Source organism: Mytilus californianus, unplaced genomic scaffold (assembly GCF_021869535.1).
Source record: "Mytilus californianus isolate M0D057914Y unplaced genomic scaffold, xbMytCali1.0.p SCAF_6, whole genome shotgun sequence".
Classification (NCBI taxonomy): Eukaryota; Metazoa; Mollusca; class Bivalvia; order Mytilida; family Mytilidae; genus Mytilus; species Mytilus californianus.
The window spans coordinates 7,553,836-7,581,520 of NW_026262712.1; the positions used below are offsets into that span (position 1 = coordinate 7,553,836).

Here is a 27,685-nt window from a genome sequence, read left to right on the forward strand (position 1 = left end):
AACACACTGACTACAAAATTGTGTTTTCGGATCAATTTAGAGTGCAAACATGTCCTCTTATTGTTCAATATATTGATACGTAACAAAATTTCAGAAGTTTTGATACTTCAGGCTGACTTGTAAAACAAACTTATGTAACCGCATAAACCAAAACTCACCATATTTGCACTGTATTGTGTAAATCAAAATAGCAGCATAGTAAATAAGCAATATATTTATGTAAGGATAGAATGTATAATACAAATGACAGCAATATTGGAACACAATGACTACAAAATTGTTTCGGCATAAATTAAGAGTGCCAGCCTGCCTCCGTTTGTTCGAAATACATGATATATTGATATTCGTATAGCAAAATTATTTGACTGTATCAACCAAAACTGACCATATTTGCACTTTATTATGTATATAGATATAGGAAGATGTGGTATGAGTGCCAATGAGACAACTCTCCATCCAAGTAACAATTTATAAAAGTAAACCTTTATAGGTCAAGGTACGGCATTCAACACGGAACCTTTGCTCACACCGAACAGCAAGCTATAAAGGGACCCAAAAATTACTAGTGAAAAACCATTCAAACGGGAAAACCAACGGTCTAATCTATATAAAAACGAGAAACGAGAAACACTTATGAACCACACAAACAGACGACAACCACTGAACATCAGGCTGACTTGTACAACAAAATTATGTAACCGCATCAACCAAAACTGACCATATTTGCACTTTATTACGTAAATAAATATAACGGCATAGTAAATCAGCAATATTTTTCTGTAAGGATAGAATGAATAATACAAATGACAGCAATATTGGAACACAATGACTTCACAATTTTGTCGCCATTAATTTAGAGTGCCAGTTGTTCTCCGTTCGTTCAATATATTGATATGTAACAAAATTTCAGTAGTTTTGATTCCTCAGGCTGATTTATACAACAAAATTTTTAGCCCGTATCAACCAAAATTGACCATATTTGCACTTTATTATGTAAATCTATATAGCCGCATAATAATTCAGTAATATTTTTATGCCAGGATGTATTGTATAATACAAATAACAGCAATATTGGAACACAATGACTACAAAATGTTGTCCGCATAAATTTAGAAAGCCAGCATGTCCTCCTTTTGTTCAATATATTGACATGTAACAAAATTTCAGTAGATTTGATACCTGGGGCTTACTTGAAAACAATGAATGCAAAATCTTTTTCCGCATCAATTTAAATTGTCAGCATTTCATCTCTGTATTTAAAATATTGAACCGTCACTGAAGTAATTAGTAAAGGATAGTTTGTATAACAAAACTATTTGACCGCATGATCCTGATATCCCATGATATATCAAAATGCTTCCGATGCGTTGGATAACCTTTCTATTTGCCTTCTAATAAAAAAAACACTTTCCTTTCTCTATGATAGCTGTGTGTAATTTTATAGCCATTATTTAATATATTTATAAGAATATGAAATGAAAAAAAATATTTTGTTTAATGTGTATAATATCTATACAGTCTATAGGAGTAAAGAAATTTGCTTTACTGGAAAAAAAGAACAATGTGATTATTTTTTACATAATTAAAGCTCAGGTACATTATGAAAAGTCTTAAACACGGAAATCTGTCAAAAGCAGACCTTTTCCTCAGGCCTTGTCAATAGCAGATTTGTCAGCAGGTCTGGTCGGGAGCAGACCTGTCAATAGATCTGCAGTTGTCCTAAAAAGGCAGACCGTAGGTCTGGTCTACCAACGACGAAGTTAACCTGCGTGTCTGCTTACATTGTCTTAAGTTAACTTGGAAAGCAGTCAACAAGTCTGCTCCAAGTTAACTTTTTTACAGACTAGGACTGCACCCATCTGTAACTCAAAGTTCATCAATTTAACAAAAAACATGATAACTACAAAATTAACAACGTATATACATAAACATATTGTCACTAGTTATGGCCATTACACTTTATCATCATTAATCTCTGAAATATACAATCAGAATATAATCAAAAAGTAATCAGAGTTACATGGTATTTTGAATAGTAGTGATTAAATCAAATTACATGTAATCAGACATTTGGCTGATTCATGGTAATAGTTATTATGCAAAAACACGATTGCAGTTGATTGATGATGACAAGTTCCCAAAGGACAATAATTTGTACAAGAAATACAAACAAAATACCTTATTAAAAAATGGATGATGTGGATATCTTGGATTTTCATTTATAACAAAAGGTTTTGTCATTGAGGAAAGTCGCCGCACGCACTGCCTGTTATATTAGTTCTATTATAGACCCGAACATTAATATAAAATTGGAATTATGTTTGTAATGGTGTTAATTGCAATACTCATAAAAGAAGACCCTATATTAATACTGAACGAATAACAATTAAATGAAGAACAACGATCAAGAGTTGTTGACGTATTTTCTAAACTATGTTGAAGTCCTTCCTTTAATCACAAAGTGATTAAAAATTGTTCTAGAGTTGTCTCTATTTGTCTATTGTTAATTGTAATTCACAAATTCTAAAATTAAAATACTACAGACTTTCTGTATATTATACTCATTTGTGTATAGGTTCCATCCTCTGTTTTTCATTTATAACTTTTACAATTTATACCAAAACAATCATTCTAATTACACATACATTTTATTACACCAACTTGTATTTACATTTTCATGACTAGAATATACATTTTTACTTTGTGTCATTACTTTGGCTACAGAGTATTCTATAATATTTTGTTGAGGCGCCAGGGTGACTACCAATTACCTATACACAATGGCTATCAGCTGACCTATGTTGACATAGTGTCATAAAACACCTGGTAGTTAAACACGGTTATACCCCCACCTACCATTGGGAGTGACCGGGGAAAACACTCGTATTACCAATGCTCCAGTTATTAGTGCCCCACCTGTTCGCAGGTGTAGGCCTCCCCTCTATAAGATGAGGTGGAGAATGTCCCAGAGTTAACCATCTGTAGACCCCACCGTTACCACTAACCACATTTTCCAAACCTGCAAATTGTAGAACTTGTCAGGCCCAGAGCAAGGACCGAGTGAAATAATCCCCCAACCACTACCAGTCTCCCTGGACCTCCCCCCATTCAAAATTGACTCTGCGCCTAAGGATAGTAGAAGAAAATTAATTTCTTTAAAATGTCTTGTTTTCTTCCCAATTAATAAAATTGGTAATTAATATAAACCTAAATTCATTCTGGTTGCTTAAATCACAATAGTTCTTATATAAATAAAGTGCTTAATAACGGAAATGTCCAAATCAAAGAAACGCAAGTTTACTCCAAACTATCCTGTATTGGTCCAATACCATGGAGGAACTGCTTGGATACTGGTAACCATAATATTGCAACCCAATACAGCAAACTAGTGCCTGCAAAAATAAAACAAAAAACAGCAGCAACTATTCTTATTTGGGAGGGTGGGCGGGTTTTAAATAATTTAACTAATTTCTACAGCACCTGCTTTGTTGTTGACAGCAAATTAATAAGTGCCCGATACGGGAATTCCAAAATTCAAATTCCACCTGAGAGCGCCATCTATGGCCATGCCAAATATGGCAATGAGCTAAAGGCTGCAACACCCACACGACCACACAAATATTTTATTGAAATAAACCAGACTATTGAAAATATAAAATTTTGATAATCTCTATTAATTGCAATACTCATAGAAGAAGACCCTATATTATTACTGAACGAATAACAATGAGATGAAGAACAACGATCAAGAGTTGTTGACGTCTTTTCTAAACTATGTTGAAGTCCTTCCTTTAATGACAAAGTGATTAAAAATTGTTCTAGAGTTGTCTCCCTTTGTCTGTTGTTAATTGTAATACAAATACCAAAATTAAAATATTACAGACTTTCTGTATATTATACTCATTTGTTTAGAGGTTCCATCCTCTGTTTTTCATTTATAACTTTTACAACTTACACAAAAACAATCATTCTAATTGCACATACATTTTATTACACAAACTTGTATGCACATTTTCATGACTAGAATATACATTTTTACTTTGTGGCATTACTTTGGCTATAGAGTATTTTATAATATTTTGTTGAGGCTCCAGGGTGACTACCGATTACCTATACACAATGGCTATCAGCTGACCTATGTTGACATAGTGTCATAAAACCCCTGGTAGTTAAACACGGTTACACCACCACCTACCATGAGGAGTGACCGGGGAAAACACTTGTATTACCAATGCTCCAGTTATTAGTGCCCCACCCGTTGGCAGGTGTAGGCCTCCCCTCTATAAGATGAGGTGGAGGAGGTCCCAGAGTTACCCATCTGTAGACCCCACCGTTACCACTAACCACATTTTCCAAACCTGCAAATTGTAGAACTTGTCAGGCCCAGAGCAAGGGCCGAGTGAAATAATCCCCCAATAACTACCAGTCTCCCTGGACCGCCACATGAGAGCCTTAGTCAGCTACCAAATCTGACTTGGGTTCTCACCTCCATAAAATGTTCATTACTGAAGCAATGGAAAAGTTGAAATTGTTGTGCCTAGAAAAGACCCCCCCCCCCTTGTATATTATTTAAGAAAACCTGATTTCCAGTTTGTGATAAATGAGTTCCATCTGTTCTGTATAAAGACACTTCACTTGCCCTAATGTTCTCGTGTAAAATAGCTTTCCCCCCATTTTCTATTACACAGTTTTTAACCACTGAATTCACTCTTTTTCTCTTCTGTTCGATTATTGCACCCGCATTCAAGGGTGCAAAATGCCAGTATCTGCGCTGTAGCATTGAAGACCATATTATAATAACATTTTTAAATAAAGCCTGGTAACGTAGGATAGAACATTTTAAATTTTCAATTAAACCCTTCCCTGTCAATTCTAAATCTGTCAAATCATAAGCTCCACAGTGAATAATAATAAAATTAGGAGAAGGTAAACATTTTCTTTTTGCATCCAGTAGGGAGTCCAAATCTTTAATCTGTAAACCAGGTTGCCCAATTCAGTATGTTGTAACACCTTTGGACTCCAGTCCCAGGTTGGTCCTACCATATTTCTTCGCCTCTACATTGGCCCAATGAACAAGGGAACTTCCAACAATCCATAAAATCTTGCGACCTGTGAAAACTTGTAGCTTGTTAGCCATTTTAAACTAGAAAAATGGCAACCTAATATAGCGAGAATAAGCATGCGATGTCCATCTGCCTAATTTCATAATTACCTCCTCTGAGACCCCCTGCCTGGCTAGTTCCGTGGCTCCCCCAATTCTAAAACTATGTGACCTAAAATGACCTTTACTAATATGAAGAAAATGTAAAGCCTTTTCCAGTATACTGCTGAATTGGTATCTAGTTAAAGGCATACCATTATAATGAATAAACAAATCTTTATTGTCACAGGTAGGTCGTACCTTTAAGTATTCGTTAATGAGTTGTATCGGACAGTAGTTTTTTTTTCTGTTCTCAGGTATCAATAAAGTAACGGACTTTCCCTTTTGGTCAGTTTTTGACTACCTTACCCTTAGCTCCAGGACTTTTTCTTAACTAAAATATCAGAAATTGTTAAGTTGGAGCCATTTATAACAGACTTAGTTTTTGAAGTAGTGATTTCCCCTACCCTTAGCAAACCAAAGAAGGCAACTGAAAAAAACTGCTGAAAATAAAGCAAATTCATATTTATTCTTACATACTTTATCTTAACAACCTATCATATCTCCTAACAATTGCACTGTAATTGGTGCTCTAATGTCATTACGTTTCCCTCCTTGAATTCTTTTTATTCCTTCTAATGCCTTGCCAATTATAAAGAATTTTGTAGTATCCTGTATGCCTTGTATTTTATGATGGTATGAAACTCCTGATATATAAGATGATATGGTAACCCCAAAAAGACCTTGTACTGACAAAAAAACTATAATTTAGCAAATCATTGACTGGCACTGGCCAATGCTGTTTCAATTTGTAAGATGATCTAAAATTACAAAGTTTTGACAGAGCCAAATTGTATGATTTTTGTGTATTTTTGGACACACCTTGATTGACAATAAAATCCGCCACCTGACTTAAATGATCCAGATCTGTGTTGGAATTTTGGTTCGCCACTGGTCTGATTCTGGAGCTAGGCTTCTGAACTTCCCCCACTGAGAACGAGAAAGACAATCAGCAATTTGGTTTTGTTTGAAGGGATATACATTGCCTTAACTGACGTATTGTTTTGTAAGTTCATTAAAACCATTTGTCTTACTAAAGTCATAACTCTACTTAATTTGCTAGTTTTCATATTAATGATTTGAACAACCGCCTGATTATCAACATGAAAAATAACTTTGTTGTTAACAAAATATGATTTCCAGGACATAAGTGCTGCTACAACTGGAAACAACTCTAACAATGTCATATCTCTGGTGATTCCAGTTTCAACCAAATGTTTTGGCCATATGCCTTGGGCCCACTGACCTGCAAAATAGATCCCATACCCACCTTTGGACCCCCCTGCACTATCCGTGAACAACTCGAATTTTTCATTTGAAACCCATACATTGTCGGTTATTACAGTGACACCATTGTATTGTTTTAAAAAGTCTAACCAAACTTCTCAAATCAGCTTTTATCTGCTTGTTTACTCGAATTTTGTAATATGATTTTCTTACCCCGATTGTTGAATTTATGAGTCTGCGACAGAAGGTGCGGCCTGGAGCAACCACCTTACAAGCAAAATTCAGGAGCCCAAGAAGAAATTGCATATCTTTAAGAGTTATTTTAGAACTGTCTAAGGTATCTCTGATTTTTTGTGAGAGTTTGACAAGTTTTTCATTTGGAAGCCGCATGATTAAATTCTGTGTATCAAATTCTATACCCCCAAAAAATGAGTAATGTAGTAGGCAAAGTAGTCTTGTCACTAGCAAGAGGAATACCTATTTTATCGCATACCTCTTGGAATATCTTCAAAGTATTGCCAACTTTTGATGTTTGGCTCGACTCGACAAAAAGAAAATCATCTAAATAATGGAGGATATTATCATTTCCGCTTTTTTGCTGTATTATCCAATGCAAAGCTTTTGCAAATTTCTCCCACAGGGCACAACTTATTGAGTCCCCAATTGGCATCATTTTATTAAGATAATATTCACCCTGAAATTTTATCCCTAACAAGTCAAAATCCTGCGGGGCAAATGACAACAAGCGAATAGCCGCTTTTACATCACACTGACTTAAACGGGCAAATGTTTTGTGTCTATTTATCAAACATGCTGCTTCGTCCACTGAACTGTACTGCACTGAACAATGATCTTTATCAATACAATCAGTTATTGAATTATTCTCAGGATAGGATAAATGTTAAATAAGTCTTAAATCCCCTTCCTTTTTTGGCACTAGCCCCATTGGTGATAATTGAAGTGTGGGAAAAGGCGGGTATCTGAAAGGACCAGCAATGCGACCAAGTTTAACTTCCTTCATTAATTTTTCTTTAAAAATGTTGGGTAGCTGTAATGCACTTTTTAAATTGGAACTCTCCCTTGGTTCCCTAGAGCCAAAATATTTTAATGAAAAACCATATTTGAAACCAGATATAATTTCATGTGCTACATTGTTATGTGGGTAAAATTCTAAATAATTTTCCAAGACCGATACTTTAACAGGAGTATTTCCTAATGAATAAAGATTAATACTTTTTGTTACTTCTTCCTTGAGCCCGGTTGTTACATTGGGCCTTTCTGTGTTTGCCACTGCATATTTCACATACATGTTTAAACCTACAACGAGGGAAGTAGGGACAGTCATGACCATTATTATAGTATTTACATGACATATTTACACTTCCACTAGTTACCTGTGATTGTTGATGTGTTCTCGTGTTAGTGATTGAAAGTGTAGCTGCATTTGAGTTATAATGACCACGATTTTGTGTATTTGTTCTATAACCCTGTCATTGCACTGACACATTGTTTTGTACTGTGGGAGATGTGATGTGTAATAGCCAATATTCACCGTGTATATTTCCCCAAGATAAATTTGGATTCTTTTCTATTTTTAGCCTAAATTGCTCGTCATAGGTGGCCCAGTATTCTGACCTCGTTGCCTCTAATCTTATATCGCGCATATATTTTAACAATTTCTGTGCCCGTGTCCTGTATTTCTCAATGTAGACACTCATGAAAACCATAAATGCTGAAGTCCATTCATTTATGGACAAATAAACACCCGACGATCTTTTTTCAATGCAAATTTTCCCCCTTTTTAATTTCAAATCGCCCTCGTCAACCTCCTCAATTTCTTTTTGCGTTCTCAAAAGATAATGAAGCTCTATTAAACTTTCCCTCCCAATTTTTTTACTTAATTTTAAAAGGCACGTGTTCCCCTACTGTGTCATGAATGCTAGACTCTTGTGTCGGAGTGAAATCAATGGAATTATTTGCCATTTCAAAATGTTTGTGTGACGGGTTGTGCCTAAAAAAGGGGAATGCCCGTGCATCCTCCTCCGACTCATTACCTGATGATATTTCAGCATTTTCTTCTGGTCCTTGTGTCTCCACGTGTCCCACCTCCTGTGTTTTACTGACCATTCTTTGCCGTGTAACTCCGTCCTTCTTTTGAGTGATTTCTTCGTTCCGCACTCCCTGTCCTTCTTTCCTGCTGGTCGTCCTCCTCTTCTTTCCAATGGCCCTTGATGGCGATCCCCTGGCATTTCTTTTGTTTGGCATCTTTTCGTTTAAATAATTTAACTAATTTCTGCAGCACCTGCTTTGTTGTCGACAGCAAATTAACAAGTGCCCGATACGGGAATTCCAAAATTCAAATTCCACCTGAGAGCGCCATCTATGGCCATGCCAGTATGGCAATGAGCTAAAGGCTACAACACCCACACACCCACACATATATTTGATTGAATTAAACCAGATTATTGAAAATATAAAATTTTGATAATCTCTATTATTTTATGTATTTTCTAACCATGAACAGAATAAAATTATTGAATTGTGTTAGTAATGGTGTAATTATTGGTATTTTCTAACCATGTTGGTTTTTCTTCAAAATCAGAACTGTAGAAAGAGAAAAAAGTCCTGTGCATATAGTTGATTTAAACTTAAAATCATATACATGAACTAGATGCTTATTTATCTTTACTTTAACATACATATTAATGCATATAGAAAATAAAAATAAAATAACTTCAATATAAGACAAGATCAAGTAAGACCAAACAGTTAACACACTTGAAAACAAATAACATAAAGCAAACACATTGTAGACGAACCAGGAGTAACTTTACTATAATGACAAATAAGGCATATGTGAAATGTACCGACATTACAGAATTCAAACCACAAACATTAAGACATAACTCAATAACCAACCAGTAAAACACTCAATGTCTGGATAGGAAAAAAATGAACATACACTTCTGGTGGAGATGTTGAAATGAATTTAGAGAGCCATAAATGTCATAATGTTAAACAACATATATCAATATTTATTTTTGTATGTATCTTGAAATTAGATATCTGTTGAAAAAGAACGAGTGTTAATCAATAACAATATTTAAATATTCAGGTATTTTCAATTCGAAAGACGAAGAGTTATTAAATAGATCAAACTATGCGATTAAGCAGACGTCATAAGATATAAGAAACTTACCATAAGAACAAGTCAAAATATTATGAAATGCATCACCCATATCGTAGAGTTTCAACCCCTTTTACAAATATAATGAACTGTACAGTGTCTTATTTTCTATTTCAGGGAAAAAGGTATGGTAAACTTAAATTCTCTGATAACTCTGACATAGACTTGAACTTATAGGAGTCAATTTTGACTTTCAAATCTCTAAGCCTTATAAGGCTCCGATAATATGTTATATGTATTAACATATATCATAGATAAATATGTTCCGAAATATGGTTCTTAAGGTAACTTTGGTTTTAAATCATAATTAGCTTAGCTCAACATCACATCCGTTCAACTGTACGTTGTGAAGTTTCTAGTGAGCATATTGTATGGACAGCCTATCATGACATTGAACTGACAAACCATCGTGATACCGTATCTTAAATTTAATAACGTGCAATGTTACATCCTGTAATTTTGAGTCAACAAATTATAAGGTAAGCCTATCGTAACATTTTAATTATATATCATCATGTACTTCCGTCTCTACATTCTTTAGTTTAGAGTCAGCATGTGTTTTATAAGCCTTTCGTTTCATTATAGTGTTGAAGCGTCGTTATATCTTCACTTAACATGATGTACTGTCAACTACAAATCGTGTTGTTTTAAATCAACATATTGTATGATAAACTTGTCATTAAATCGCAATGGTTTAACATCGAACTATCTCAGCTCAATGTGTATTAAAGTAAATGATAAGTCAGCACCACACATTTTAACTATTCCTTTTATTTGTAATCATAGCAATCAATCGAAATGACTGAGCATTATCCATCTGCAAACTTATATCATACAACGTCAACTTCACCATGTTCACATCATCATAATATAGTGACTTATTAATACAATACTATAAAATAAGCCATTCTCATTGGAAGTCAACATAACGCAAATTCATCTTAAAATTAAGAATGGGAAATATGTCAAAGAGACAACAACCCGACCAAAGAGCAGAAAACAGCCGAAAGCCACCAACGAATCTTCAACACAGCGAGAAAATGCCGCACCCGGAAGGGGGAGGCTTCAGCTGGCCTCTAAATGTTACAAATGTTACCATGTCACAATTTAGGGTAAGCACTTGGATGACTCAATTCATTACGCTTTCTTAACTTTACATGCCTTAGTATAACGTTTAGTAATATATGACAGCTGAGGCTTTCTTAACCGACTGTCTGTTAAGGGCTTTTTGTAATATGTGCTAAATTAAAGAATGAGGAACGATTTGAACGCTGCTGGGGATTTATTTGATGGAGTTAACTGAGGAAAGTATTGAACGTGTTAATTGTTCGTTCTTGAATTTTGTATAAATAAGGTTTGAATCATTTCAATAGTTGCACAAAATATGTTCCAGTTGTTTTGCTTTTTTTGATGACATGTCTAAAATAATTATCAATTTCCTTCGTTCGAGGCACTTTTCTGGATTAGCATTCGTCAGGAATGCTTAAAGCCAAATATTTGAAAACCAAGATGTATCAAAACCGAAACAGTAGAAGAGCTATCTGACCATAAATGACCTGAAAGTAACAGCCAAACATATGGCTCAGTTTGTTTGCGTCGAACATTATGAATTTGTATTCTGTATATGATGTTTCAACAATATGTCATCAAAGCAAATTCAACTCTTTTTCCATTCACTTTTTATTGTCCCCTACATTACATCATTCGGGAGACAAACATATACTAGTGCCTTGCTTCCGTGTGTCTGTCCGGTCTTGTTAGCGCTATTACGTGAACAATTCTTTGAAGGTTTTTTCATGAGAACCATATTTGTATTAGTAATGTCATGGAACAAATTAGATAGTCAGTGCCAGGCAACTATTGTCAGGAAACTCTTTCACTTCAAATTATAGTTATGTGGAAAATTTCATCGTAAGTGCCCTTAAGTTTACATTTATTGTAGGACTATGATGAAACCTATAATAAAGATTTAATAAAGTAATATCTGGGACGACTTCTAACATCAGCACTAATTAAATATCTGAACAGAAACTGTTTCTATGAAATGTAATTTTTTTTATTATATTGCATTTTAAGCGGTCTGAAATGTACAGTTTTTGCTAGTTTAAAATATAATTTCCATTAAAGGTTAATACGAGCATTGTTTCGAACAAGTTTGATATCAGTCAAAATAAACACCTTGTATTTCGCAGAGACAAGTCCGTGAAAATAACAATTATTTTGAAAAAGGTGTGTCCGCACTCTCCTATCTACTTTTCCTGTAATTTAATCATGAAATATATAACATAAGTTTATAAACGAAATGTCTTGGGCGAGTTCGAGAATCGGTAGTGCTGATCACTCATTTCTTGCACACGCTATGTCTCTATGAAATGTAATGTATATTTAACTTTACATTTTAAGTATTCTCACACCTATATTTCTTTTCTGAATATAGGAAGTTTATGTAAAATGCTTATATCAACAGTGTCTTTGTAGCTTGTCAAACAAAATATTTAAAAGGAGTAATAATATGACGTTCTTCTTTAGCTTTGGATACAAAGCCATGTTCTCAATCCAATAAAACATGGGCTGCACGTAAAATATGATATTGTTGTTGACTTTTTAGGAAACCCTTTGTGTCGCGTTATTGGAACAGTGTATATCTAGGTGGACATACTGGTCTTATTTTAATGCAGAATTGATAGTTTGTTTTTCAGTTTATATCTCTTATCTTTTAAAACTTACAACAAAACAAAAACAAGACTGACATTTTCCCTGTTTGGTAGTTTCACTTATCCAAGTAAACAGTGGTTTTATCAAAATGATTGTTTTTTTTTTTAGAAATTACCAAAATAAACGTAATGCTGTTGTGAATTAAGTATAAATCTGTTGGATATCAGTACGGTAAGTTATCATTAATGGTTACAGTCGAAATATTTATACGAATAAAGGTATATACATTTTTTTGCAAAAAATGAAAGCAAAAGATCAACCGTAAAAGCTACATCATGATACCGGAAAATAGTACATGTAATAAATATCGATTTTCTTTCAAGTGGATTTGAAAAGTATTCGATTTACGCTAACAGCATGCAGAAACTAGTTACAAAATGCATTTTTAAATTGAATTCGGAAAGTATTTAATATACAAGGTTGGATGTTTTAAACGTTAATTAGTGGAACTGTCAAATAATGTATGCCTATGTCGCGTTGACATGTTATGGCTGTGCTTAAATTATTGTCCTCGATGATGTGAGATTACACATTGTTTTTTTGATAAAGAATTTTTATCTGAAGTTAATTTATGACCCAAATTAATGAAGGGTTTAAAATATGACAAGTAAAAAAAAATGCAAAAGATGAACGAATGATGGTGCATGCACTAATCAAACCCCATCAGGATTTGTAGATTTCATTATTGAATGAAGCTCCTGGATGACAGACAATTTGTCAATCAAATATTCACATGTCAGAACTATTATATCAATAATTCCGTTTACAATGAATTTCGATATTATGAAAACAAATCTTTTCATGACACAAGACAGATTGTTCGTTGAACGTTGTGGTAAATGAGAACGGAGATGCATGTATATATCACTAGAAAAAAGTCTTATTACAATTGTTATGAATTATGCGTTTCCCTATACACACATTTAACATAATCAGTCGATGTTTCCCTTACTATTGACGTCATCAGAATAAACGGTTACCTACCGAACGATGTCACGGGTATTGTATCTTGGAAAATAAAGGAATCTGTTTTTGTAATCATAATCCATGGCAAACACATGATCATCTCCATGCTCAACCAGTACAGTCACATTGCGTGTATCAAAATCAAATTCCATAATTACATTGTGGACTGAATACAAAAGTTTTCTTGAATAAGCTGAAACAAAGAGAATAAGATAAGTATCCTAACTATTTCATAAAAATCTAAACTACAATACATTTAGGTAACTCGCCATCTCTGTATCTTATTAAAATGACTATACTAAATAAAGATGTAAACAAGACGACAGACAAATATGTATACATGTCTATAATTTACAAAATATTTTAATGAACTTCACGCACAAAGTGAAGGTTTTATTTATAATATATATATTATAATATTTACTGCTTACCTTTTATTTAGAAACACAAAAAGGACTGGTAAGGGAGGATGCAACATGTTTTAGAATAATCATCTATCGAAAATGTTCTCTTTTAGATATATGTCTTTTTCGGACGTACACGATGGTATATAACAAAGGAAAAAAAGACACAAAATACTTTAAGACAAGATAACGGAGTTAACGTTAAGATTTGAACACTTGAGATTCAAATATAAATTTACGCTCATACATCCTATTTCTTCTTCAATACAACTGTTTTAGTTAAAATGGTAATTTTCTTTGATGACAAATCGGGTCTTCATAATTTGAATGGTAGAATTAATGAAGACCTACTTAGAATCCATAGAACCATAGTTATATATGGAGAACTATTAGCAACATGGTGACACATGATGAAATAAAAACAAGTATTGACACTTGTCACATATACCATGCCATTTTAGAATAACTCCCATCAAATACACTTGAGACAAAATGTTCGGGACGACACATACAAAATGTTACTGATATCACGAATAACATAAGCTAAGTGTGTTAAATAAGAAGACGACATGTTGGCAAACTCTAGATTTAAGCCGACAACATTTTGTATTCATTTTGAGCCAATATTGCTGTAAGTCATATGATACAGTCCCTGTAACGTAAAAGTTAAAACTCGGGAATCGTACGTACAGCGTTCGAGAATCGTTAGTATAGAGTTCCGGCATCGTTCGTACATCATTCGTATATCATTCGTACAACGTTCGGTCAGCATTCGTTCGAATTCATCGTTCGTTCATCGTATGGTAAATGTCATCGTTTAGGGTTTTGTACATCGTATGGTTCTTGGTATCGTTAAGCGTTTTATTTGTCGTATGGTACATAGTATGGTTTCGCGTTTAGCGTTTCGTTTATCGTATGGTATGAGATATCGTTTAGCGTTTCAATTGTCGTATGGTATATCGTTATGTTAAACGATAATATATGTTAGGGTGTTATTTCAGAAAGTTATTTCAATTGTTGCATTGTATTGTTTGAGTAAAATAATTTATTTAAAAAAAAATAACTATTAGATTGTATTGATTGATAGTTGGTTGCGTACTTGTATATCCCAAACAACCAAACGAATACCACACTTGTTCAAGGTTTTTGTAACGCTAGCCGAAAGAACACCTGTACTGACCTTTTTTCTACCCCCTAGTCACCCTTTGCACTTTATTAGATTGGACAAATTAGATTGGAAGCATTTCGATTGTTAATTAAAGCAAATAAGTTATCTTAATTATTATATTTTTTGTTTTATACTAATTGCGTAATTCTTAATGTCTTTTTGTTATTTTGATTCACTGTGTAAATAACATTTCAAATTCGATCTTATAAAATGTTAAAAAAAACTAACCGAAAAAATATCCTTAGTTCAATGGAACGTGAACTATCTATTCTGCATAAAACTTATTAAGTAGTAAAAAACTGTATTGGTTGTAAACGTTTTATCGTCATTGAGAAACGTTTAGCAGTTGCATTTAACTTAATTTACATGTACTATAACTCTATGTAGATTTCGAACTGTAAACCATTTCTGACCGATAGAGAAAAAATCTGAAACTTATATCATTACATTATTGAATACCCTGCTATATAAAACGAAGGGGAAACATTTCCTTCCATCACATTTTGACATGAGTAACATGAGACCAAATACCGCGAAATCTCTCTTTCTCTCTTTCTTTCCTCCTCCCCCTCCACCAAATATTTCTTTGATACAAATAATTTCTTGACACAATAATTAATATATAATGTTCTATAAATGAGGCTGTATACACGTTGTATATCTAAATGTAGAAGACCAAAAACCTATGAAGTTTGTAACTCTTATACAAAAAAATGTTGTGAATTAAAAAAGACAAGATATCCATGGCATTTGTTCCCTCAATGTCAGTCTGGTATATCACTGAACTAGTATATATATTTGTTTAGGGGCCAGCTGAAGGACGCCTCCGGGTGCGGGAATTTCTCGCTGCATTGAAGACCTGTTGGTGGCCTTCTGCTGTTGTCTGTTCTGTGGTCGGGTTGTTGTCTCTTTGACACATTCCCCATTTCCATTCTCAATTTTATACACCGAAGATTGCCAGGGATATATAAAAATTCGTGAAGACTTTTATCGAACCAGCGTCGCTTGCGGTTCCTAAAACTAAAACTGAGGGAAACGCATCAAATATAAGAGGAGAACAACGACACAACATAAACACAACATTAAAATGTAACACACACAGAAACGAACTATAATATAACAATGGCCATTTTCCTGACCTGGTACAGGACATTTTAAGAAAAAAATGGTGGGTTGAACCTGGTTTTGTGGCATGCCAAACCTCCCGCTTTTATGGCAACGTCAAACACAACACAAAAACGACAACATCACATGACAGGACCACAATACAAATAAATGGGAGAACATATAGGACAAAGAAACACACGAATTATTTCTAACAAAAGGTACTAGGCTTAAAATTCAATACGCCAGACGTGCGTCTCGTCCACACAAGACCAACCAGTGACGCTCAGATGAAAAAAGTTTGAAAGCCAAAACAAGTACAAAGCTGAAGAGCAACGAGAACCAAAACTTCCAAAAAATTGCGCCTGACACGGTCAGAGTTTTCTGCCTGGGACTAGAACATCCTTATTATTTAGAATAATTTATAATTTTGCAAACAGTAAATTTTATAAAATGACTATATAATAGATATACATGATAAAACCGAAGTGGGGACTAACTACAGAATAAAAACGGATACATTACATAAAACAATTAATCCAACACAGAAAAATACACAGCCGAGTTAGCCAAAGCCTCAACGCACAAAGTGACGTCACATTTGAAATTCTAAAAAAACACACAAAGTGACTTCACATTTGAATTTGTAAAAATATTACCCAAAATAAGATAGGATTAGACAGTGTAAAAGATGAATACACGTTTGTTAGTGTACAAACGGTGTTTTGGAGGCCGATATCCATTTGCGCTGAAACAAGAATTAATTTGCGCCAAAACTTAATTACGCAAGTTCTTCTTTTACGTCACTGTATTTTGAAAACTGCAGCATTCATTTGCGCCAATTAAAACCAGCATATAATTGTGCAAATTTTATAGACTTATATACTTTTACTTTGATATTTACTTAATAACAAACATGACTCCTTCCTCGTATTTACAAGCTAGTTTCTGAGTGCTTAATTCATGTATGTGATCTTATTCACCATTCGAAATGATTGTGCACGTGTCATCTGTAAATAGCCTTAAAAAGCATGATTTGACAGCGCGCATTATATTTCCATCAAATTTCTCCATTTTCTCTATAAAAGCCTGGCGGAATTTATAATATTCACAACCAGGTCAGGTTTCGAGACCTCTATCAGACTCTCAAATTTCGGATATCCTTTCAAGTGAGTATTCTAATGTTACATGTAAATAGGTTAATCGTTTAGAGGTAAATATGGCACAATTAAGTTCCATTTATTTGCGCAATTCATACTATAAGAAAAGAAGAAATTGGCGCGATTCAAACCTTTTCAATATGGTAGTTGGCATAAATTACACATAACCGTTCTGACCAACCGGTAATTTCTTCACCCGAGGATATGAATTTGACATTAATCTTCCTTCAGTAACTTTACAATACCCAGCCGTGTCATTTCCGTATATTTTACATGTAGATAGTACGTGTGATATATGTATATTCACCAAATATACCGATCCAAGTGAATTCTACCTTTTCGGAAAACTCCATATCGGGTAACATTTAATATATATAAAAATAAAATTACAATAAAAAAAAATGATAAAAATAAGTTCAAATGTTGCTTTTTTAAATGCACCTAGGTACGTATTTTAAACTTATGTTTTTTTTTTTAATTTATATTCTTTTTAGGGGTCAATTACTTATTATTTTTTTTAATTGACTTCTTCATAAATCGAAAAACGCAAGAAACCTAAAGAGAATCACATGGCATTTAGTGATTTCTCCAACTCAAAACTAGTTATAGATGCCTCTTAAATTTTATTTTTCTCGTTGGGTTGCTTGTCCATTAACGTTTCCGCCATATTCTTTTTTTCGGTATTCGTAAAAAGCCGCTCATCGGTCAATTTCACAAGAAACCTAACGAGAAAAATACTTGTAAGTCATTAACATTAAATTATTACTTGCTATCAACTTTTGTAGTAAGATTGTTTTGTGAAGAGAGCCCTTTATGACACTTTATCGTATACGCACAAAGATAAAAAAAAAATAAAAAACTGTTAAGCTGATTAAATCATGCAGTGCATTTTAAAAATATGGTTTTGAAAAACCAGTTATTTCTGTTTAATACTTTTCTGTCCATTGTCTTAATAATTAGGACATGTGGCACTGGTTCTACAACTAGTCAACCATGAATAATCTCAAACAACAAATGTCTGATTGGTTTGTCATAATTGTTTATCAATGTCGTATTGTTTTCGGAAATATTGTAACAATAAAGGTTTTTCCTTTAGAATTATAATATTTTGCTTCAGTCATTTAATATATTTGATTTTTATTGTGAATGATTTATATTGTTAGATTGATAATATAATTGGATCATTCTTAAGCAAAATTTATAATAATATATAATATTTATTTAACGTGCAAACCGATTTTATTTTTACACGTGACTGCATAATAATATTATACATGAGCGTTTTTTTTTAAAATTCGGCGGATACATTTAATCAACGGCTCCCAGGAAAGTTTTTTTGTAGGGTAAAAGAAGGGGGAAATATACCTCTAAGTAGTAAAACTTTAAGATTAGTAACCTTAAAATTGTTTTACTTTTCATATTCAGGCTTTCTCCTCAATTGTTAAATTATATGGAGAATCGCGTTTTAATGCCAGATCCTTTATTATTGTTTCTGTTAAATCAAAGACATGTAATGCATGTATTCTATTTTTCTGGGTAAATTTATTCACAATGATCATGTTGATATAGAAATTTGGGATGATTTAGAAATTGGCATGTTGTGTATACACTTTTCTATTGGTAAACACTATATATGTTGCCCACTAGATGTCCTTATGTGATTTTTGTTGTGTGAACGCTGTCTCATTGTTTTTAAACCCAATGTGATCTCCTACAGTTTAAGTTCCGTTTGATGTACGTTAAAATAGGTTTAAAACAAATCATATTTGGGAGGGTTATTGAATATAGATTTCCCTTAAGAATTTGCTCAGAGGAAGAGTAATAGAATAGGCTTGTATATACATTTTTAGTGCAAAGTTAACAATAAAAAAAAAGTTTACTTTTCAATTTTTAACTCCCAAAATTTTAAACTGTATCAATTTTGAAGACGTGTCTCATCTAAACGAAGTCTGAATGGTCTCCTATTTACCAGTTTATTGTTTCCCTGCTCGGAACATACCTAAATATAAACCTCATCACATTTGATCCAAAAATTATCAATACAATTTAATTGGTCGTATTAAATTCTATTGAGCACAAAACAAATCCAAACCAGATTTGAATTATATATCGATATTCATTTTTTTTTAAGAAATATGAAGAAAAATAATAACTATATTGTTTGATTTTGAATCACGGAGTTCATACTTTGAACTACATTGTGCACAAAATATCCAAATCTTCCTACGAATGAGAAACTTTCTTCATAGAAATGTACAAACTAGTTTACACTGGACATTAAACAACCGACAATCAATCAACTAAAATAAACACTGCTCAGGACCTCCTGAGTTCAACCAGGACTTATAAAGTGCACTCAGGACTCTTTATAGTTATCGACTATGCACACAGGACGACTGTATATATTCGTTGAACGCTGTTTATTTCAGTGGTTAATTTTGGTAAATTTTGAAAACGAACTTCGAGAGTTCTGGATTCTTTCAGATGTTAACCTGTCGGCTGTACTGATCATACCGTTGTAATATAACCCATATTTAATGTTTCCTCAACAAATGTACAACGCAATATAATGTTAAATAATATGTTTTTTTTTGTATACCTTTGTTCAACTTAGGTGATACCAGAATAAAATGACATAGAGATATTTATTATTTTTATAAAATATTGAGGGCACGTGTCACTTATAACACAACTATTCAGCCTTGAATTATCAAATCAACAAAATGATTGGATTATCCTTATTGCTTATGAATATCATATCATGTTATTAAAATAGTTTTTGAGTAAAATTAAATTTCACACGTTATACGATATTTTTTATGTTGGGCGGAATTGTTTCATGTTTACTTTATGCGTTGTGCATTTTTACGATTATGAAGAAAAAAAATACTTTCAATGCATTTTTACAGTTTCTCGTATAATCTTTGTCTATTATATATTTCTTGCATGTATATAATTATATATGTCTCGTATCAAACTGTACGCACGAAGTAGGATACGAAAATGCGTCACGAAAAAACTTAATTCTAATTATTTGAAAAATACCCAAATATGATGACTGACAGAAAGTGAGAGGAAAACGGAGATAGATTCATTTATTCAGAATTATCTAAATTCCTTCAAGGCTTTAAATACTGGGCCCGTATGTATCATACAATTGAGAATGGAAATGGGGAATGTGTCAAAGAGACGACAACCCGACCAAAGAGCTACTAAAGTTGAAATTTGTTCGAACGGACGTATTTTTCTTCATGTCCTACGATAAATTACTATACAAAACAAAATATTGCTTCATGAAAATTAAGGAGAAATGTTGATGTGAAATTCCTTATTCAAATTGTATTTTCCTTTTCAAACTCGTTCGAGGAATTTATGATTGGACAAGAACGAGTTAATTGTAAATGGGGGAACATATTTTACGTAATGAAATTTGAAATTAGATCGTATTCTTTTTTCACAAAAAGGCTATCGTAATAGAGATAATTAAAACAAAATTATTTCAGAATTTCGCTTGTTCAAGAAATGTATTACTAGACAAGAATGAGTTTTAATGGCGAAATATGATTCAAGAAAATTTAAGCTGTCTAATAATACTGTTCGACTCTATCATGAGTTTCAAGAACAATAGGGGACGGGGGGGGGGGGGGGTGGGGGGGGGGGGGGGGGGTGGGGGGGTAGACGGTTGCGTCTTAACACTGCTAAGGACTTCTTAGTGCATTAAGGACTGATAATATGTCACAAAGGACTAGAAAGACTGCTATTACATGTAAAAAATTGCATATTATGTTAAGTTTGGTATTTATGCATTTTATCGAAAAAGAATCACAAATAAATGAATAATTTAACAATGTTTAGGCACGTGCTGGGTTTTCTTTGATTTTGCAGAAAATCGGTGAACCGTAAGACACCCGTCAAATTACATATCTGATAACACTATTATCTAAAAAAAAAATGAAAAAATAATAATTTGCATAAAAAAATAACCCAGATATTAGATACGTTTACCATAAAAAATACTTTGGGATTTATTATTGTTTTTAATCTTCTTTTTAATTCAACATCTATAGTTGAAAATCTTTAGTATACATCGGTTACTTTAATGATAGAATATAGAAAATTGTTTAGTGTTTTTTGAATAAAGAAAAATGTTTGTCCCGAGAACTCCCGAGAACTCCCCCCCCCCCCCCCCCCCTAATCTCCTTATGATTGGTCATTACCTAAGTGGGGGTATACATTTAGAGACAGAGGCTTAATAGACTACGAACAGTAAACAGTGGATACAACATTTGATATGTTTGAAAGACAACGTTGGACACAAAATGATTGCACTGAATAATTTCAACTACCACATAATACCATATGAATTTATTTATATACTTGAACTCGTCGAAGGAATATATTTCTGGACAAAAATGAATTCGGTATATGTTTACTATCCAAACAGACACCAATCGATGGATACACTTGTGGATTATATTGTTAAATTCATTTTAAAAGCAAAGTTTTATTAATCGATTGATGGTTGCTTAACGTCCAGTGGCAGTCATTTCATGCATATTCAGACGAGAAGTCGTTTTAGAAACAGATTATGAAGTATTAGGTACTGTGGATTCATTTATTTTCGTGAGTATCAATTTTCGTGGATAGAGAAAAAAAGAAGTTTCGTGGTAGACGTAAACTCGTGGATCGCTGATTACAAAAAAAAAATCAAATACGTAATTCGTGGATTTACTTTTGATTTTGGAGATCATATAATCTCCTTGGTTTGATCAATAATAAAACAAACAAAAAAGAAGAAATTCATTGAAAAGGTTTTGAATTGTCAAAATCCTCGCTTGGTCATTCTAGGTTAAAGTGTTCATTGAAAACTTATATTACCTGATTACAATAATGGACAGAGACAACTAATTATTTGTTTGTTTTACAATTTATAAATTATTGTCGGAATTTTATAAGGCATTCAAAACTCTATGATTGAAAGCTCATTTCCCTAATCACGATATAATAAACAGTCATATAAGTAAAAGGTGTGAAAATAAATGTTCCTGTCATAAACAATATTACCTACGGGCAATATCCCCATACTTAATCCTATTGATTTTTAATCACCAGTAAACCAAACTATGAGACGGTAATTAACACTTGCAGTTATTTTCCAAGAACAGTTTTAATCAATTTTAAAAAGTAAATTATCACTGATATTCGATATATTTATTATTGATTTAAGGTAACTTACGATACTAAGGGAGATAACAACGTTTTACTGATGTAAAACTGGTTTCCTGTTTTAATCTTAGGATATATCGCCTATATATCTGGGTCACGGGTACAGTTCCGTTGTCGCCTGTTGATAACGTGTGTAAACAAAGTATTGCTGATCGCACGGAAGAGTGGAAGGTTTATCAAAAAGATTAAACTCATGTGTTCGTTTAAAATGAAGAATATGAATAGCTTCAGCTTGAAAGTTCACACAGTCTTAAATGATTCTCAACTTATAAGATCATATGATACAAGTTTTTGTGAGTTGGAGAAATTCGGCGTCCGATCACAGTGGCCTTTCGTTTGACGAAACCTGGAAAGAAGGTCGACGGCTAGCTCTAGCTCACCACCTAGCGCAGAATCTGTTCGTTAAGATGTGTGACTGTCCCCTGTCCATACCATGGTACCTTGTAGTAGCTGCAGTGCATGTAACCTGCATATCATGCATATGTAACAGCGTAGATACGAGGAAAAAAATGGGACTGGTGAATTTGTTATCAATTCAAAAGCTGCACTTGGTAAGAGATCTAAATTTTCTCTCTAGATTCTCTTTACACATGTTACTTAGTGGAGAAGGTGTATGGTTTCATGTCTTGTATAAATGAACCTGCCCCACACCTCTTTTTAAAGTTGTATTTTAAATCAGGACGGCCGAACGTCTTCATTTTCTAATCGTTTACATTTTTATAGCTAGCATTCGTAATGGTTTTTGCTCGTTGTTGACGGTCATACTTTGACTTGCAATTGTTCACATCTTATTCCATTCTAGTCAGTTTTCATCACTCATGTATGATAAGCAAGTCTGGGTCGTTTTTTTCATCCAGTCGAAATGTATTGGAGACAGTGTATTTATTAAGGATGAAATTAGAGGCACCAGTAGTTAGATCATCTAACCTCGTATATTTAATTGAAATTAAACAGTCAAACGTTTATTGTCGTTATTAATGTTGCTTTACCTCAAAAACCTTTTAATTGTTACGTAGTTATCATATTATGATAAATCCAGAAAAGCGCTTCGGACGCATGAAATTATTAAACGTGTTGTTTTCAATTTTTTATGTAGAGAATTATCAATTTAGGGGCGTTCAATATCTTAAATAAAACTATTCTAATTAGATACATTTTCATCTGATATTGGAAGGAAGATGTATCCCTTTTATGTAATATAAGTTACGATTATTAGAAAACAATTATTAAACAGCCAAATAGATGCGCAAAAGTAAAAATAGGATTTACAAATCCGATGGAATACAATTATCTGCCCAATTTTATTGATTCTGTAACGTTTGTTTTGAATATAACCAACCATTTACCAAACATCATCAGCAACGTATCAGGACCCACCAGCACAGAATCAGGACATGTATAAACTGCGAAAATGCACAATTTTAATAAATTACGCAGGTTTTTCACAAAATAACTTTGTCGTGTGGATTTGGGCATAGAAAGCGGATTCCAGGGCATATTCTTTTTATTTTTTTCAGTTCTAGATTTTATAAAAATGAGCACTTTTGTGTTACGCTTACTGAAACAGTGTAGAGGGTCACATTTTACATTGTGTGCATTGTGAACACATAAGAAACAAAATTAAAACATCTCAACTGTTTCCTTTGTAGCATAAAGGTAGCATAATGTTAAAAAAAAAGAGCAAATGTTCATCTATGCCACAACACCCCTGGGAATATATAACTTGACAGTACTAAAAAGCAAATTATTTCGTTTTACAAATTTCTTCCACTCTATTGAAAGTAATATATTTAATTGTTAACATGAAATTACAAAATGTGTTGCATAAGAAGGAAGACATGTTAACTCTACTTGTACACTAGTCGTTATGGGCTCATATTGGTCATCATCTATGTTTGTTTCAGTCCTTTAACAATGGTGCTTGTTTGTATTTATCTGGTGTGTTGTTTCAGTTTTACTTGTCCTCATTCTGTGATCACTATATCACCTCTCCTGTTTTGAAAAATGTGTATGCAAATATTATCTGCAATACATTGAAAAGGCACAGATGCTATAACAAAAAAGACATGTGGGGTATATGTCAATGAGACAACAACCCAACAACAAAAATATTCTTTGCACATCTATGTTTGTTTAAAAATTCTTGTGGAGGTCAAAAGCACATAATGTGTACTTACATATCAGTAACCTGGTACATGTATGTACCTATTGATGCATATTCCATCCAAAAAATAAGTTGTGTTAAGAGACAAAGCAGTTTGATTATATGCTTATAGAACTGATATTAAAACGAATTCCTGTATAAAATATTCAGAGAATGAGACACTATCTTATTAAAACCAGTTTAGATATTAGTGGTAAAGGTTTAAACAGAAGCAGGAGATGTCAAGGAGCAATGCAAAAGTACAGAATCGTGTAACACAGAGGTAAAAAATAACAAATGGAAATTAAGAAGATAACAGCCCACACAACACTGCACCGAAAATTACCTTGAACAACATAAACCCACCAAAGATGAAATAAAACTTGTACACAATTTCAAATCTTTCTCATTTCAAACTCTAGTTTAACTTCCCGATAGTAAAAAGTAAAGATAAGAATGTTGCAGTATTACGAAAGTCTATGAAACAAAAAAATTAAAATCTTCAGTTCAGCAGAGCATTTTACTGTACTTATGCTGTCGATACTATATTTTGGCATTGCACAGGGTCATGTTTTTCTCTGAATGTTAATGACGTCTTTACATTAAATGCATTGGAAGTTGGGTATGTACTGATTGATGGTTGAGTGATTGTTTGTTGTTTAACGTCTAATGGCAAACATTTCATGCATGTTTAAAACGAAAACAAATTAACACTTAATACAAAAGGTAGGTCCTGTAATAATGGCCATCCAGATCAACATGATCAAAGTAGGGAAATTAAGACTGCCACTGAAAAAGTAGGGTAAACTCGATAGGACAGAAAAATTGACACAGGCCACCTCCGATTGATATTTTAGTCTTAGATACATGTTTTTTTTTTTCGACTGAGTGTTATGGGCTTTGAGATAGCTTTCAATAACTGGGAGTAATCTCAGATCTCTGAGACACATACATTAGGCCGTAAGTTTTCTCGTTTGAATTATTTTACATTTGTCATTTCGGAGCCTTTTATATCTTACTATGCGATATTGATTTTCTCATTGTTGAAGGCCGTACAATGACCTTTAACTAGTAATTTCTACGTTATTTAGTCTCTAGTTGAGTTCTCTCATTAGAAATTGTCCCATCATAGATGAGCATGTGTAATATAAAAAAGAAAACTACGTATCGTATCTCGGATACATATCTATTATATATAATAAAGAAAACTTTAGTAAGATTAAGTACAACAAAAGCTTTGCCTTATGAAATCCTTGATGCTGTCTCCCTCAGACTGTCAAACACGTCACCCTAATTGTTAACACGGTATTATATGTGATAAATTGCCGTAAACAATAGAAAACTGAGTATTTATTCACAGTAAATTCAGACTTTGAAAGAAAATGAACAAATATATAACACCGGTATGATACCATCTGATTTTAAAATCAATGTTGTTCCCTTTATCTTCAATTACATGTCATCAATGTTCGTGTGGTTTAAAGCAATTCCTTTAATTTTTTTGTTTTTCTTCCAAAATTCATGTGCACGTCCGGGCGTTTTGACGTAAACGTAGCTACGCACTTCCTATTTTAGGTGTGGTGATAGAAATCTTACTATTATTGATACACGTTTGAGAAATATGTGCAGTTCTTCAAATGCAGATTTAAACCTTGTTAATATTAAACCCAATCCCGCATGCAGCTGTGGCCATCCTATTGAATATAGTATTCATTATTTTGTAAGTGCCTTTTTCACAGCGAAGCAAGATAAATATTGTTTTCATAATTAGAAAGATATTCTATATCCATGTTGCTTCTATTGGCTGGTGGCGGTGACCTTTCATTTCAGCAAAACAAATAATTTTTTGAGTCTGTACAATCATATATCAGAAATACACAAAGATTTAGAACATTCAATTAAAATTCGGAATTACTACTTTCCATTTCTTCACTCCAGTCCAGTTTTATATTATATTCTATATTATATTGTATTTTTGAGACAAGGCCATGTTTTGTCAAAAGAGAAGCACAATTACTCCAAGGGGAATTGCGAGAAGTGTTATAGAAAAAAAATACTGGTCTAGTAACGACTTTCTTGCGATTATGTTGCGTTAATATCTTTTTAATAAATTGGTGCAATTGGATGCAAAAAAAAAATGACCATAAAATGACAGGTTTGCGAAATCAGACAGTAACCCAACAACGAAAAAATTTGAAAATCTAGGGATCAATATTTAATATTCGTCAGTAATAAAAAAAATCATTACAGTCAATAAAACATGATTAAGTCGAATTTGTTGCAAGTAAAGTAAAAGAGACTACCATATATTTGTTAATAATCCAAAATGCTTGATGGGTACAAATGCAGTATTCAGGAGTTGCATTTTTCGCATTAAACCACGTTACAACAGAAATTTGAAAATTGAGTCTCGTGTATTTCTAAGACACCGTTTTTTCCCTGTTCTATGTAGCTATCTTACTGGCTAAAATGGTGATAGATTTTATAAATGTTGTCAGGTACCGACCATTGAAAAACAATCGATCTGTTTAAGAAAAAATGAAAATAACTCTTGTTGGCAAATTAGTAAAATGACCGTTTGATTTAAAATTATTTAAAACTATTTTGAAATAGATTAATAAAAATAACTTATTTACATGTGAAAAAGCTAGACTTTGCAGTGAAGGGATGTGATTGAGTGGTTTTGTGTTTGATTTACACATTATAACAAAACTAAGAATATGACGTGAATTTATAGTTAGCTGTTAACGTTCAGCGGCAACTATTAGATGTATTATAAGGAGGACATTTAAAATGTTATAAAAATGAACAAGGACATCCTTTGTTATGAAAAATGTGTATCTATGCACAAGCGATGACCTATAGACCCTCTGTAGCATATGTACATTTAGGTTGGGGTTGCTCCCAATAAAGGGAGTATAGATACAGGAAAATAAAAAAAAATATATAAAATAAGAATAGAGTATAACGGACAAAATAAAGAATAGAGGAAAATAGTCTTAGAAAATTAAAGAACAGAGGGAAATTGTCTAGTTTTTTTGTTGTTAGAAAATACAAAAATTAACACGCTCAATTATAATTTCACTTAAGAATTCAATTGTTCATTTGCCGGACACGCTTTTTTATGATTGTTTAAAATCAAGTTCATTAGTAGTAAAAATAATACACCATCGTTTGTACATTGA

General features: G+C 33.0%; 1 protein-coding gene across 1 annotated transcript in view; it reads right to left on the bottom strand.

Annotated features, from left to right (window-relative positions):
- Window positions 1-27,685, bottom strand: part of LOC127706905 (low-density lipoprotein receptor-related protein 4-like) — a 285,549-nt gene that overhangs the window by 231,274 nt on the left and 26,590 nt on the right. Inside the window, exon 2 of the mRNA XM_052211635.1 lies at window positions 13,314-13,488. Coding sequence (XP_052067595.1) covers window positions 13,314-13,488 — 175 coding nt within the window. The remainder of the gene's footprint in view (window positions 1-13,313; window positions 13,489-27,685) is intronic.